The sequence below is a fragment of the Chenopodium album genome, chromosome 11, assembly GCF_948465745.1.
Source record: "Chenopodium album chromosome 11, dcCheAlbu1.1, whole genome shotgun sequence".
Lineage (NCBI taxonomy): Eukaryota > Viridiplantae > Streptophyta > Magnoliopsida > Caryophyllales > Amaranthaceae > Chenopodium > Chenopodium album.
The window spans coordinates 4802770-4818504 of NC_137844.1; the positions used below are offsets into that span (position 1 = coordinate 4802770).

At 37.7% G+C, this 15735-nt stretch overlaps 1 protein-coding gene and 2 non-coding genes across 3 annotated transcripts; 1 reads left to right on the forward strand and 2 right to left on the reverse strand.

Annotated features, from left to right (window-relative positions):
- The first annotated feature begins 9088 nt into the window (after positions 1 to 9088).
- LOC145568326 (plant UBX domain-containing protein 10-like) lies at positions 9089 to 12043 on the forward strand. Its single transcript, XM_081627753.1, has 4 exons — positions 9089 to 10046; positions 10762 to 10935; positions 11065 to 11232; positions 11734 to 12043. Exons 1-4 carry the CDS (start codon positions 9438 to 9440, stop codon positions 11959 to 11961), a joined length of 1179 nt encoding a protein of 392 aa, XP_081483879.1. The 5' UTR covers positions 9089 to 9437; the 3' UTR covers positions 11962 to 12043.
- Positions 12044 to 12184: 141 nt separating this feature from the next.
- TRNAR-UCU (transfer RNA arginine (anticodon UCU)) lies at positions 12185 to 12257 on the reverse strand. Its single transcript has one exon. It is a non-coding gene; the product is annotated as a tRNA-Arg (tRNA).
- Positions 12258 to 13320: 1063 nt separating this feature from the next.
- On the reverse strand, positions 13321 to 13393 carry TRNAR-UCU (transfer RNA arginine (anticodon UCU)). The gene has a single exon. It is a non-coding gene; the product is annotated as a tRNA-Arg (tRNA).
- Positions 13394 to 15735: the final 2342 nt, after the last annotated feature.

Below are 15735 nucleotides of genomic sequence, written 5' to 3' on the forward strand. Positions count from 1 at the left end.
TCATTGTTCGAAGCCTTGAAAGAAAATTTGAGTGCATACTCAAAGGATTTGCCTTCGGGAGAGGTTATCACTACCCCTGCCCCCGAACCATTTACGGTGGAGGATCCATCCGTAAGTACGGTCCATATTTTCTTTTCATCGTCTAGCGTCTCCTGGTACGAGCACTCGGCCAGGAAGTCCGCTAGAGCCTGAGCCTTGATGGCTGCTCTCGGCTGGTAGCTGATGCTAAATTCGGTGAGCTCAAAAGCCCACTTGGCCAGCCTACAGGATTTTTCAACTTTGCCGAGAACTTTTTCCAGCGGCTGATCAGTTAAGACCACTATCTGATGGCAATCAAAATAGGGCCTCAGCTTCCGAGCAGCTACCACTACTGCAAAGGCGACTTTTTCGAGTAGAGGGTAGCGGGTCTCGGCATCCGTCAGAGTGTGATTGACGAAGTAGATCGGTTGCTGAATTTTTATTTTCTTCCCTCAGCAGCACTGCACTGATGGTGGCTGGGCTGACAGCCACGTATAGATACAAAGTTTCTCCCTCTACTGGGCTAGCTAGTGTTGGGATTTGAGCCAGATGCTCCCGAAGCTACTTGAAGGCTTCTTTTTGCTCTTCTTCCCAAACGAGCTCTTTTGTTTTTAGAAGTTTCAGGGCTTTGAAGAAAGGTAACCCCTTGTCCGAAGCTCTGGAAATGAACCTCGAGAGGGCCGCCATTCTTCCGGTGAGCCGCTGAACGTCCCTCTTTGTTTTCGGCTCAGGAAGATCGAGCGCTGCTTTGACTTTGGAGGGATTGATATCAATCCCCCTCTTGCTGACCATGAACCCCAGGAATTTCCCTGACTTCACGCCGAAGACACATTTCTTCGGATTCAGCTTCATTTGGTGTTTTCTTAAGGTGGCGAAGGTTTCAGCCAGGTCCTTAACATGGTCTTCAGATTTTTTACTTTTGACGATTGAATCGTCAACATAGACTTCCATGTTTCGGTCTTTTTGATCGGCAAAAACTTAATCCACCAGCCTTTGATAAGTTGCCCCCGCATTTTTCAATCCAAAGGGCATCATTTTATAATTGTACACCCCGGCGTTCGTGACGAATGCTGTCTTTGCTCGGTCATCGGGGTGCATGAAGATCTGATGATACCCCGAGAATGCGTCCATGAAACTAAGCAAGGCATGGCCACTTGTCGAGTCAACTAGCTGATCGATCCTCGGCAAGGGATAGAAATCCTTCGGACAAGCCTTATTTAGGTCCGTGAAGTCAACGCACATTCTCCAGTTACCATTGGCTTTCTGAACCATCACCACATTTGCCAGCCATTCTGGATATTGACAGGGTTCGATGAAGCCTGCATCCAACAACTTTTTGACCTCGGCTGCGATGTCTCGGTTCTTATTTGCGGAGTAATTCCGCTTCTTCTGCTTAATTGGCTGACACGTTGGGTCGACGTTAAGCTTATGGGAGATGAGGTCTGGATTTAGCCCAGGCATATCAGCTGCCGAGAAAGCAAACACATCTCTGTTGTCCCGAAGGAGTTGAATAAGTTCACAACGGGTGCTCGGATCAAGGTCCATCCCGATTGTTACACATTTCTCAGCATCTCCTTCAGTCAACTCAACCGTTTCAGTCTGCTGGTCCAGGTCCATTGTTGATGGGCTGGACTCTTCACAATCTGGTCTGCTGTCTATATCAGCAGGCGTCCCAGACTTTTTCTTCTTCGGCTAGCTCTCTGAGTCTTTCAGCTCAGATGAAGAGCTAGCCTTTTCTTTTTCTGGCCCTTTTTCTTTGGGCACAGAACCTTGGGCCGAAGCACTTAGACCTTTCGGCTTTTTTGTGCTCGGCTCTCTTTCTTTTTCTTTCTCCTCCTCATCGTCGTCATCTGGGCGACTAGTGGATGGCTTGAGGTAATTGCACCTTCGGGCCTCCTTTTGGCTGCCCTGGATCCTTTCGGGGAAGCCGGCGTCTGAAACGTAGATCATCAGCTGATGATAAGTTGAGACGACCCCTTGGATTTCTTGAATTATGAGTCTCCCCAAAATCACGTTGTACACTAAAGGAGCGTCGATGACCAAAAATTCAGTCATGACGTTCCTAGCTGCTTCATCGCAGCCGATGGTGACAGGAAGTAGAACCTTCCCATCAGGATAAGTTGAAGCCCCATTGAATCCGGATAGTGGATAGGATACCGGCGTGAGGTACTTGGGCTTCAGCTTGATTTGATTGTAGGCCTTTCGGAACAAAATATTTGCTCCACTACCACCGTCAATTAGCACTTTGCTGACGTCGTGGTTGGCCACCGTGGCGATGATCACCAACGGGTCCTCATGAGGGTACGTCACCCCCCGGCAGTCAGCGGATGTGAACGTCATGTTCGGCACCGGTGACTGGGGCGGCTGAATGTCAGCATGGTTCACCTGATGGGTCAGAGCCCTGAGGTGACGCTTGTGTTCCCTCCGAGAGCACGCTCCTCCCGAAATAACATGGATTGGAGGGAATTTTCCTTCCGCAGTTTTGCTGTTCTTTCGGGGGAAGTCAATTTCTTGCCGAGAGTCTGATATGTCTATTTTATATAGTATTTTACCCCCGTCCCTTGGTCATAATTAGTAGTGTTTTTGGCTTTTTAGAGCCACTTTTATTACTAATATGTGTTTTCTAGTGTTTTCGTAGTTTTGGTTGAGTTTTGTAGGGAATTGCACCTTTGGAGCATTTTCCCGGGATTTTATGGAGCAACTACGAGCATTGGAGGAGCACGACCATCTTTCATAGCCCAAGATCGGTTAGAGTAATCAAGCCGGTGAATAGGGCTCGACTTGTGTGAAGGTGAGGCATTTGGACCGAATGATTTAAGCCCCAAAGAGGATATTTGGTTTGGGCCAAGTTACGAGCCCAAACGAGGAATCCAAGTGGTCCGCCCGATGGTCCGCCCGATGATCCGCCCGATAGCGCGCCCGATCGGGCAAAGAAGACTTATATCGCAGCAGCCCTTCGTCCGATCAAAAAGGCGCGCCCGATCGGGCGGTGCCTCGCCCGATCGGGCGCGTGTTTCTGGAGGACGTTTTAAGCGTCGTTTAATTTGTTTTAACTTAGGATTTTCTAGCTTAATATAAATACGCTTTTGTTAAGCGAATTTAGGGGGGAATTCTTTTCTCCCTTCCCTTACTCTCTCTTTTCTCTCTCTAACTTTTCTCTTTCTCTCTTCTCTTAAACTCTTAGTATTATTTTCTCTCTCTACAAATCTTGTTCCTTTTAACTTTGGTAACGATTTCTTCTCTTTTAATCTCAGTTATTTATTTTATTTCTTTACTCTATCATGACTACTTTTATTGCTTCGTTTAGTTTAGATTTAATTATGTCTGAGTAGTTTAATTCTAGGGTTTATGGGGATCCATAAATAATATGAAGGGATAATTTGTTATTATTGATTATTGATATTGCATGATAATTTCTTATTGAATTGTTTTAACTCTTTGCAATTAGATTATGAATCGAGCAAATGTAATTTGATTGTGAATGTTTAGCAATATTGAATTGATGAATCGAGCATATGTTAATTTGATATTAAAGGCTATTTTCAATAGGAACTTAGATCTAGTAAATTGCGAGAGCCTGTTAAATCTATGTTGATTAATAAATTGCGAGAGCCTGTTAATCATGTTATTCGTACAATGTTGATTATTGATTGTTATGATTTATCCCGGAATATTAATTATTGGTGAACCTATGACCCTAGGCCTTCTTATTATCGACTTTCTCTCTAAACTCAATCTTCGTAGTATATTTTCATATTAAAAACAACAAATTGGTTACCTTAATAATTTAGATTATTTTAATTAATTGGGAATAGAAAGACCAGTTTCCCTGTGGATTCGACCCTACTTCCCTATCTACTTTAGTCAGAGGACTTAGGTAATTACTTTTGATTAGGGGATACGAATTTACCCTGTCAGAATCCTTTTCGGACTTCTCAACCTCTTTTTTCTCGCGATGATCCGCGATATATTTTTTCAAGTACCCCTTCCGGACCATATCCTCGATTTGGTCCTTCAGCTGGATACATTCCTCAGTGTTGTGTCCCGGTGATTCATGGAACTCACACCACTGATTTTTATTTTTCCACTGATACCACTCTGGGAGTGGTCTCGGCTTTCTGTAACTCTGCTTCTCCTTCGTTACGCTGTAAATCTTAGCGCGCGGAAGAGAGAGCGGAGTGTAGGATTCGTATCTGCCCGCAAAAGGAGCAGATTTTTCCTTCTTCGACTCGTTGGCCGAAGATTGTTCCGAGGCTTTCGTCTTTCCCTTTGCCTTCTGGCCTTGGCCTTCAGACGAGGGTGCTTGTTTTTGTTTCCCTCCCCCAGATTGAGGTTGGGTTTTTGTTTTGTTCCACTCTTCTGCTCGGATGAACTTATCCGAAGCATTCAGTGCCTCCTCCAAGGTCCTGGGTGGATTCATGACCATGAAGTCGGAGAATGGTCCAGTTCTGAGACCGTGCTCAAGGGCGAAAACGGCCAGCCCTTGGTCCAGCTGAGAAATGTTGGACGACTCGTTGTTGAAGCGAGTCAAATAGTCTAGGAGGCTTTCAGCCTCCCCTTGCTGCAGACCCAGGAGTTCTGCAGTGGTCTTCTCTCGGCGGTTTGCCGTAGAAAACTTGCTCTTGAATTTGGAGGACAGATCGTCCCACCCGGTTATTGAGCCTTCTTTCACTCCCTTGGAGATCCACGCTTGCGCGACCCCCTTGAGAGTGGTTGGGAAATATTTGCACCAAGTCGCTTCGGACCTGGGGCAAAGATGCATGTGTGCCTCGTAAGAGGCAATATGGTCCTTCGGATCCGAAGTTCCATCATAAGTAATGTGCGACGGGATTTTAACCGTCGGCACATGGGCTTCCAGTATCCACTGCTCGAATGGAGAACTGGAGGGCAGCATCACAGCCTTACCCTTATTCCCAGCCGAAGGGACCGCGCTCCGCTCTCTCAGAGAGGTAGAAGTGGTTTTCGTCCCTGGCTGGGAGGTCTGGGCCTCGGCTGCAGGGTAGGAGAGGCGGCTGTGCACGCTCCGTTCCCTGTCGCCGAGACGGTCGTGAACGCTTCGGCGAACAGTTTCTGGTCGAGAGGCAGAACTGCTACTCTTATGGGCCCTGCTCGCGATGAGCTGAGTGGAAGGTTCCCTGAAGAAGTGAGAGTTCCTGTTTCTCTCCCTCTCGGTTCTCCAGGTATCCTCCTCCCATTCGCCGAGCTCCTTAAAAGATGAGGGTTTCCCCCCATCCTGGCCGAGGTTCCTCCGCTGATTCCTGGTTTGCGGAGGGGTTCGGTCGCGTGGAGGCGGCATATTTTGGGCCTTCATGGCTTCCATGAGGACCGCTAAGGCTCTCACTACCTCCTCCGAGTTGGGCCCCGTCAAGGGTGTCCTCGACTGAGAGCGAGAGTGGGTGTGAATGCTCCGAGATTGACTCCGAGCATGGGATTGGGTCCTTTGAGTGGACCGGTTGTCCCCATTTGACCGAGGTGGACTCGGCGGATGATTGGACTGAATTAGAGGAGATTCGGATCTCTCCCTAAGCTCTCCTTGAGAGTCGGGTCCCGCGGAGGGGCTCCGATCCCGAGGAGGAGATGGACTAGGAGTAGGGCGTTCTAAGGGACCCCCTCCCAGTGATTTTCGGCGTTTCCTCAAAGGAGAAGCACCGTTGCTCTTGTTCTTGCGATTCTTAGCCATTGGAACTAACATTAGGGTAGAACTAATGAAATTGGCTTAAAGATTTTTTGAAAGTCTTCCCCACAGACGGCGCCAAATTGTTTCGGGTGAAAACAATGGGACCTTGCCGAAGGTCCCGAGAAGTGGTGAAGACTGGGCTCGGTCCAAGTGATGTTGGGCCGAGGGTTTCCTGCACAGCAAACACACGTAAACTAGCCTCGGGGGTGTTGCCGAGGAAGGCCCCTCCGATGCTAAAGTCAGTACAATGTGTAGAGAGAGAAAGCTATGCAAGATAATTAATTGCTTGAGACTTTTTTGTGCGTCCTGTACAAATGTGATATTGATGGCTTTTATACCTTTGCATATATGGGAGAAGTGGGTCTTGGCCCAATTGACTTGCCTTGTGGACTGATCTTGACCTTAGCACAATTGGAGGGTTGAACCTTGACCTTGGGCTTTTAATTGGATCATTTAATGACTAGGCCCAATTGGACTAAATTGGACCCAAACAATGGGTTTTAATATACAAGTAGGTTCTATGTCGATTTAAAATTTGCGAGGACTTTGAGATTATTGAAACGTGACTATAAGATAGTGTGAGTGTGTGACCGACGAAATGTTATGACTTATGAGTACCATGCCACCATGGTGTCACTTCTAATCCATGCTTGCTTTTATCAAATAAGTCAATTTGTTGAAGAAAATCAAGTTTACAATAAGGTCACTTTTCTTTTCTGATTTTTCTTTTTTTAAATTGACAGACCTTTTATCATTTGTCATTTGGAATGTGACCCGAGCATTGTGTGTGTATGTGCAATGTCTACTCTTCATTTGACGTCAATATGAAGCTTGTATACTCCGAAAAGGAATAATGATAACAATGTATGAGACTGTATTGTATTGGAAGGAACCTTCCTTGATCACCAATATATAGATAGTTTGGTTGGTGTGAAATGTTAGGATCGTTCTAGATGGGTATAAAGCTTCTTCATTCTTAGGAAATGGTTTGTATAATTACTTCTCGAGTTCTCGTCGAATATAAGGTGTTGTTTGGAATTATTTTCCTATGGCATTTGTATTTCATGGGAATTAAAATTCCACATAAAACTTCCTAGGAATTAACTAAACTTGTTTGGTTGTTATATGGGTATTTATAAATCATGGGAATTATTTATAAATTAATTCCCATGATTTTACACTTTCCACATTCTCCACTTTTATTGTCTGCCAAACAAGTTTCTTATTTCCAAATTCATGGGAATTTTCAATTTCTCCATTTTTTGTGTGCAACCAAATAACCCCTTTACTATATATATTTGTTGGGTAGATACACACTACTTACTACTCAACAATAAAAATTTTAAAAATTATATATATATATATATATATATATATATATATATATATATATATATATATATATATATATATTAGTATTGTTGAGTTGGATTTCACTATCACTAACCTTTTTCTAAAGGTGTAGGTGTATTGCATACCAATTTACCTAAAGGGTCTAGCGTTATGAACCTTACTAAATTTTACTCTGTACTTTGTTTTTACTTAATTTTTGTTATATATTTGTCCCTTCTCTTTTAATTTCTTTCTCATTTGGTCGGGCGATGATTGTTGATAATAAGCATGAATGGAGGAATTTAACATTCAAAATTATATGGAGCATACAAATATAAAAACAACCATTATAACAATACGTAATATTTTTACAATTTTTTGGTAAATGGATACGTAATATTCTTGATTGTGAGAGGTTGGAAAAGTGTGAGTTACATTCGGACAAATCATTGGGATTATTATTATTATTTGATTATAGAGATATAGAGTTGATGTATTGCCTATTTTTATGTAGGAGTGTTGTTTCTATCCACCTCTAACCCCCACATTCTATGATGGATAAGGTGAAGGGGAAAGGAGCCACCACCCTACTGTATTTTGCCAATAGTTTAGGATTAGGAATTGAACGTAGGAGCAAGCGCCAAAAGTTTTTAAATAATGCTGAGCATATGATAAAGATGTCCTTCTTTATGATTAAGATTGAGACAAAACACCTCCAAATCATAAACTGATTAATAATTGAATTGTATTGTACAAGGGTGATTAGTAACAGTTCATCGCAGCATTGAACCTACATTAATAACGGAAAAAGGGAAAGATCATACGAGGACTTTTCCTAGCATTAAAGACATTGTGCTTTATTTTATATTGAGGGTACCTTACCCACTAGTTTGCTCCGATTGATTCGGATTCAAGTTGAGTTGGGGTTTAAATAGGGGAGGGTGGTAGGATGAACTCTACCAAAGGCACGAAACTAAGACCTTTAGTGATACTGAGTACAGTAGAACAATTCCATTATCAGCTGATCTAATTATGCGTTGGTTTAGTATGAAAACACGGAGTACACTAGAATAATTCCTATATCAACTGATCTAACTATGCATTGGTTTAGTACGAGTATTAGAAATAAGAAAAAAACTTGTTAGATGTATGATCACTGTCTTTCTGATATCATAGTATGAGTGAAGATGGAGATAGTTCATTGGATTTTGGGTGTGAAGCCATGTGATGTAACAAATAATGGGTTTTTTTTTAATTATTATTTTCTCTGTACCTTTCTTTATGAAGAAAAGCTGGGAGCTGACTACTTAACTTTACATAAAGTTCCGCTAAAAGGAATTTGCCTTCAAAGCATGAACTAGCTGCTAAGAAAATTCTAGTGAAGAAGACAAAACTAGAGAAATTAATTTATTTGATTTCTGTTAGTAATTAGAGGAGATTCTCTTGGTTGTGAAGGTCAAAAGTTTTGCAAAGCTGCATTCACTTTAGATTCTAGTTTGGATCAAATCATTCATCCTATATGCTAAATGTTTATAATATTTGCCAACCATATTAAAGCAAATATGGGTTGTTTACGTTCCCAAGTATTCATCATCTTAACATGTTCAGCAATATTAGTTGTTGTACATATACTTGAAAACTATGTTCAAAATATGTTAATTATTGTCGGCCTTTGCACCTTCTACTAAGCAAAAAGATATACGTAGTACAAAGTATGAATTACATTAGAACTCAATTTTTTTTTTCTCTTCGTCCATTACATACATGTATGATCACCTTGCCAATCTAGTAGTACGGAGTATTAACTGAGAAATTGATCTTTAGTGAAAATTTTACTTAATATGCATTACTTTCTAGTAGTTATTATTCCCTCCTATTTTTTGTTCCTTGAACAACAACAGTAACGCAGAAGTAACATATTTTGCAGAAAAACTGAGGCTAATTTAAGATAAGAAGTTATGTCATAGAACTTCTAGTTTAAACATAACTTACTTGGGAATGGCGAAGAAAGGGACTAGCAAATGAATCAAGATTAAAATAAAAATCCCATTAAACTTTGTGCAATGTTCACACTAATCTTCTAATGAAACTAGTTCTGAAAGTTGATAACTAAATCTTATTTACCCCACTCCTAAGATGCTACCAAAAGTTAAAGCAAAATCTTGTGAAAACTCAATTTGGGATGGAAAATCAGTAGCACAAATTTTGGAATTTTTACGTTATCTTGTTTAGCTGTAAACAAACATGAATGAAGGAATCCAAAGTTGATTTTGACATAAAAACATTAGAACAACAAACAGTTCATCTTTTTTTTCTTTTTTCCTTGTGATTTATCATACCCAGAAATTTTGTCCTTGGGAACTAATTTACATTTCTACTATACCAACTCTAAGATCCTGAAAATCGAAAAATGTCGTCTTCTAATTCGAGAGAAAATTCAAGAACAAGATCAGGAGACTTTCCCAACTATAGTAGGATAGTAAGAAGGATGATAAATCTGCCAAGAAATATTTTGGGAGGGTTTTCAAGGGCAATGGGACATGGTATTGATGTAATGGCTAGAGAAAGAAGAAACCAAGTTCTCCTTCCTGCACCGCCTCCACCACCATTTCAACCACCTCCTCAGTTCCCATCATATCCACCCCTGTACGACCCCGGCACCGCGTTGGTAAATGATGAATGGGCATTTTTGAATTGTTTTGAGCAGAATTATGGAGTTACACATCCCTTTTTTTATGCTTGTAGTTTCATTCAAGCGTTAAAGATTGCCCAAGATGAGAAAAAATTTATGTTCTTGTATTTGCATTCTCCTGATCATCCTTTTACAGCAGAGTTCTGCAGTCAGACTTTGTGTTCAGAGATTATAGTTCAGTTTCTTGATGCTAATTTTGTTAGTTGGGGTGCCATTGCTGATAGAGGTGAGGGTTTGCAGATGAGTGGGATTTTAAGGCCTGCTAGCTTTCCATTTTCTGCTATTATTGCTCCTGCTTCTGGTGATAATATTTCTGTGCTGCAACAGGTTAGAGTTTATAGTTTATACAGTTTTGTTGAAATTAATAAAATTTCATGGTCTCCTTTCCCAAAAATTATAAAAATTAAAAAATAATAATAATCATAGAAGAATTGGGTGGAGGTTGTTGCACAATGCACATGCCCACCAATTCTTTTTTTACCTATGATCTGTAAATTAAATTATCTTTTATCTTGAGAGTGAAGATATGAAAATAGGCAGGGTGCTATAATTATTAGTGAAATACTGTTGTTTGAAACTTTGAATAATACTTGTATTGAATTCTTTTTTATTATCTCCATTGGTGAATATTAAATTTAATTGTATTAATGTTAATGAGTATATTTGCTGGAATTTATGGATAAATGTACTTGATCTATCTTACCTTGGGGTGAGCAAAAAATCCGGGTACCTGGTTTTGGAACTAGAACCACTTAGTTGATGCTTGATTGATATTATATGAACTTTAATTTCATTAAAAGGAAGTCTTTAATTTGTGGGAAATTTCCATTTCCTTAAACTCCTTGGTACATCTGTTACTGACAAAATTAATTGCTAAAGATTTGGTAAATTCTTTATGTTTGCCATACTAGCTTGATTTAACAAACAAATCAATGCAATTAAGTATTTGAGAAGAATGTAGTCCTTGTGTTTAAGATAAGGTATGAACAATTTAAATTATTAATCCTCTTTTCATTCTGTTTCATGTTAACAAAATGTCCAGATTGAAGGACCAGTTTCCCCTGCAGAACTACTAGAAATATTACAGAGGACTTTGGAGGAACAAGGAGTTGCCTTAGGCAATGCAAGAGCTATAGAGGAAAACAGAAGAATTGCGGATCGTCGGTTAAGAGAAGAACAAGATGCTGCATATTTTGCAGCTCTCAAATTAGACCAGGTTTTTATTCTTTTCACATTCACAAGAATACAACTCCTTGATGAATGGTGATCAAATTTTCAAATTCAAAAGCTAACAAAAAAAAATATTCTTTATTGATTATTCTTCTTTTAAAAAAAAAAAAAATAGGAGAGGGAGAAGCTGAAGAATATACCTGCAGAAAATAAAGTTCAAAAACCAGAAACAACAATACAAGCATCTAACATACGGAACAAGGCTAGTCATGTCAAAGAATCAGCTGCAGCAAATAAAGGAAATCTGCACAAGAATAGTGCCAGTAAAACAAATAATACTCAGGTAATTTGTTTCTTTTCTCAAATCTCAGCTCTTTTGGGACAAATGACTATTTATATCAGTAAAGCAGTAATTTTCTTATCAGAGATTTTTTGGAACTGTAATTAGTATCATTCTTTGTAATTATACGGACAAGTCTAGTATCCGCAGTATTAAACCAAAGTGTAACTTTTAATATCTCGCGATAAGGTAGTGTGAGGCAGTTTCATCTAAGACTCTCTTAAGAGATCATTTGGTAGTTCAAGAGAAATCGCCCTGTCCCCAGACCGATTTATTCGTTAGTTCTGTTTGGTTTTTACCAATTAGTACTAGAGTACTTCATCAGTAAATTATTGTTGTCTTTACTTTTTGAAAAACTAGACTATAATTGACTATTTACTGATTAACTGATATATGAAAGTTGTAGACTTTTAATATTATGTTTATAAATTCTGGAATACAAACATTTGCTTCACATGTTAAGTGCTTGCTAAGTTATTGCCTAATGTCGTTGGTTTTTTGTAGATATTAATAAGATTTCCGAATGGTGAACGAAGAGAACACAGTTTTGCAGCAACAGACAAGGTGCAAGCAATTTACTACTACATAGATTCACTGGGTTTACCCGGAATCGAAAATTACAGATTAATATCAAGCTTCCCAAGAAAAGTTTATGGTGCTGATCAGTTGCGCATGACTTTAAAGGATGCTGGCCTTCATCCAAGAGCTAGCTTGTTGTTAGACCTTCTTTAGTTCATACAAGTACTTCATAATCATATTGTAACATTTTTATGTGCACCAAAAAAAAAATATTGTAACATTTTTATAGAAGTAAAAATCTATTTTTATGGACTATTTACTTGTAATTTGTCCTAATACATTACTACCTGGTGTTTTATACACATGAATAGAGTTATTTGTTATACTGTTTTTTTAATTTGGAAAAAATTTAAAAGGAGAAAAAAAAAATTGATAACACGCTCGGTGGGACTCGAACCCACAATCCTTTGATTAGAAGTCAAATGCCTTATCCATTAGGCCACGAGCGCTTAATATTGATTGAGATGCTCTTTAATGTAATTAGTATATTTTACTGACAACTCCATGAACATTATTATTATTATTATTATTGTTATTAAGAATACGAAGTAATCATTGTCAAAAAAAAAAAAAAAAAAAAAGAATACGAAGTAATCGATATTTACTTAATTTTAGTGGAAAATTTTTAAAATATTCTTAGGCCCTGTTCTCATCAAATTATTTTCAGTTCAGTTCAGTTTAACTCTAATAAATTTAGTTCAATTCAGCTCCTAATTTCCTTCTCTCATAAAATATTCAGTTCAGTTCAGTTCAACTTATTTCAGTCAATGAGAACAGGCCCTTAGTGATTCATAAAATATAAGTAATTATTTTGTGAACTAAATTGATCTCCAAGTGCCATTATTTCGGAAAAAAAAAAAAAAAAAAAAAAAAAAAAAAAAAAAAAAAAAAGGGGGGGGGATTTGGAGTGTTTTAAGAATAGGAAAAATTGTCAAAAATAACATGACCTTTAACTGATATTCCAAAAATAAAGCAGCCTTTTGATTATTCCAAAATAAAACAACCTTTAACACACATCTTCCATAAATAGGATAAATAACCTGTTACCTATTTCACAAGTTAAACTGGACATGTGGTGTATTGTGATTGATTATAATTTTTAAAATTTTACTTTTAAAAAATGATTTAATTTTTTAAAAATAAAAAAAAAAATCCTCCCCTTCCTGTATAGCCCCTTTCCCCTCCACGACTCCACCTCCCTCTTTAATCCCATTCAATCTTGGTTCATGTAACTGACTCCATTTATAAGATTAAGACTTTGATTGATTGATATCTAACATTGCTAGCAACATGCCATCATGTTATGAGAGAATTATAGAAAACTTACAAAACTGAATAGTGTCCCATTCTACGGAGTAATTTAATTTGGAAAGAAAACAATTTTTTTAAAGTATAACAAATTAGAAGACCAAAAAAAAAAAAAAAAAAAAAAAAAAAAAAAAAAAAAAGCAAATAACAAAAAATTTTCCTCAAAAAACTTTCAAAAAAAAAAGAAGCAAATAACAAAAATTACACGCTCGGTGGGACTCGAACCCACAATCCTTTGATTAGAAGTCAAATGCCTTATCCATTAGGCCACGAGCGCTTACTTATGACATTGATGTTCATAAATTTATTTTCGTTGCACTTTAATGCTTTGATACATTTAAATAGTTTGACTGTAATACCAGAGTCAAATTTAAGATTTAAAATGCTGAATAATTTTATCAACTCTCTTAGGGGGTGTTTGGCTCAAGCATATTAGGTATAAGGTATGGGCATTCCAAACCCATACCTTGTGTTTGTTTCTTGAAATTTCATTTTTCAAATCCATACCTCAAACCCCCAAGGTATGGGTTTTTGAAACCCAAGGGGGGAGGTGGGTATGGCTCATACCCATACCTTTAGGTTTAAAATTAAAGGAAAACTATCATTCCTAGATAAAAACCAAACACATGAAATCAAGTATCAAGTTCCAACCCCATACCACCCAGGTTTCATTCCTCATTCCAAACTCATACCATTGTTTGAACCAAACGCCCCCTTATTGTTCTAATTGAGGGGTATCAAAACTTTATCTTGCTTTAACGAATCATTCCAATACAATTTCATTTTTTGTACATGACCTACGATCAATCTATGTGAGAGATTTCGATCAATTTTGTATGATCTTTCTCCAATTTGTATTTTTTTTTTCTTTTTTAAAAAATTCATACTTCTATACGGTTTTTTCTTTCTTTCTTATAGATTCGAATCAATTATTTGCTCTTTGTATACCAATAGTTATATCATGTTTACCATGTTTTCTAGAAGGTAGGTTGATATCAAACTATGTATTACGTGTCATAAAAATATCCAATAATCCTGCTTCTTGTTTCAACCCTGATCCTCCAATTATTCTAACAATACATAGGTCATAGTTGATGCTAAACCTCCTCATATTGTCATAAAATCATGAAAGTACCACTCATAAAGGCCTTGAGTTGGAAAAAAGGGGAACAAAATTTCTTAATATCTGCCAATGTCCAAATTCAGCTTGGACTTAATTAACTTTAGTTGATTAATCCAAAAGACCATGATCTAAATCATTGCAGAAATACCAATCAAAAATCTTTCATTTTTCATAATTCAATTTGATCCATCTAAACATCATGCATCTTCCCTTTAAAATCAAAGACTTTTATAAAAGCATGACCAAGAGATAATGGCTAAGCAATTATGGTGTTCATGACCAAATTTTCATTAACGAGAAAAAGATGGAAAAGAAAGAAAAAGGCAAACAAAAAGGTTCTCATTAAATCTCAAGTGTCAAGTCAACAATCAATTCATGTAAATTTTTATTTAAAAATTGAAAATATTAGAATACAAGAAAATCTACTCAAAATACACTTTCTCAAGACACCTAATCTATCTAAGAGAGAATAAGTATAACCAACAAAATTAGTTATCTTGCACAAACTTTGCATTATCTTCTAAGTTTTGGTAGGCTATTATGCTAATTTCAATAAATTAATTTCAATAATACTTTAACTATGGAAATAAATTCCTCATATTTTTGTAGTGGTAGCAACACCATAACTTTCTTCAAGGCCTTGGGTAGTAATTAAATGTTGCTTCCAAAAGTTGATAATTGAGCCCACATAATTACAATACTTGTTTTGCCCTCACTTCTTGTTCTTCTTGTAAAATTAGAAATTTAGGATAACAAGTGTATTGGTTAAAATGAGATGTGTCTTGATGGGACAATTTTTACGCCTTTGTAAAATTAGGATAACAAGTGTATTAGTTACATAATTTATACTTCAAAAACAAAATTAGGGCGAAAAGTAAAGATTCTAGAGTAGTAATTAGTAAACCATGCTTAGTAATTAATGGAGTAGTCTACAGCCAACATACTAATGTGTCTAGAGCCCTAGATATGTTGCTAAACATTGTACAAGTACATTTTAAGCTTATGCCGTTATACTTTTTTAGTTCTTGAAGTATGGCAATAATATACTTATATAGAAATTTCATATATACTGCCACATTTTTCTAATTGCACACAATCTTTCTCTATCCCTAATTACATTGTTCCTCTTTTCATTCTTTTTGTCTCCTTATTCACATGGATTTAGGGCATGTTTACATTTACTGAATTGAGCTGAACTAAACTGATTGAAGCTGGACTGAACTGAGCTGATTTGAATATTTTATGAGAGAAGGAAATTAAGAGTTGAATCGAACTGAACTGAAATTAAGCTGGAGTGAACAGGCCCTAATAAATATTGTACATTTTCTACATGTTGCAATTATGTAAAAACACAAAGGTAATAATAGAAATAAATTTATTTGATGAAACTTTTTTGTGCTTAATGATGGCTATATTGCTCATGTTAGTGTCATGATCATCACTTCATAGTGAATTAGTGGTCATAACACACTGAGCAAAGACATCAACTTTCCAAG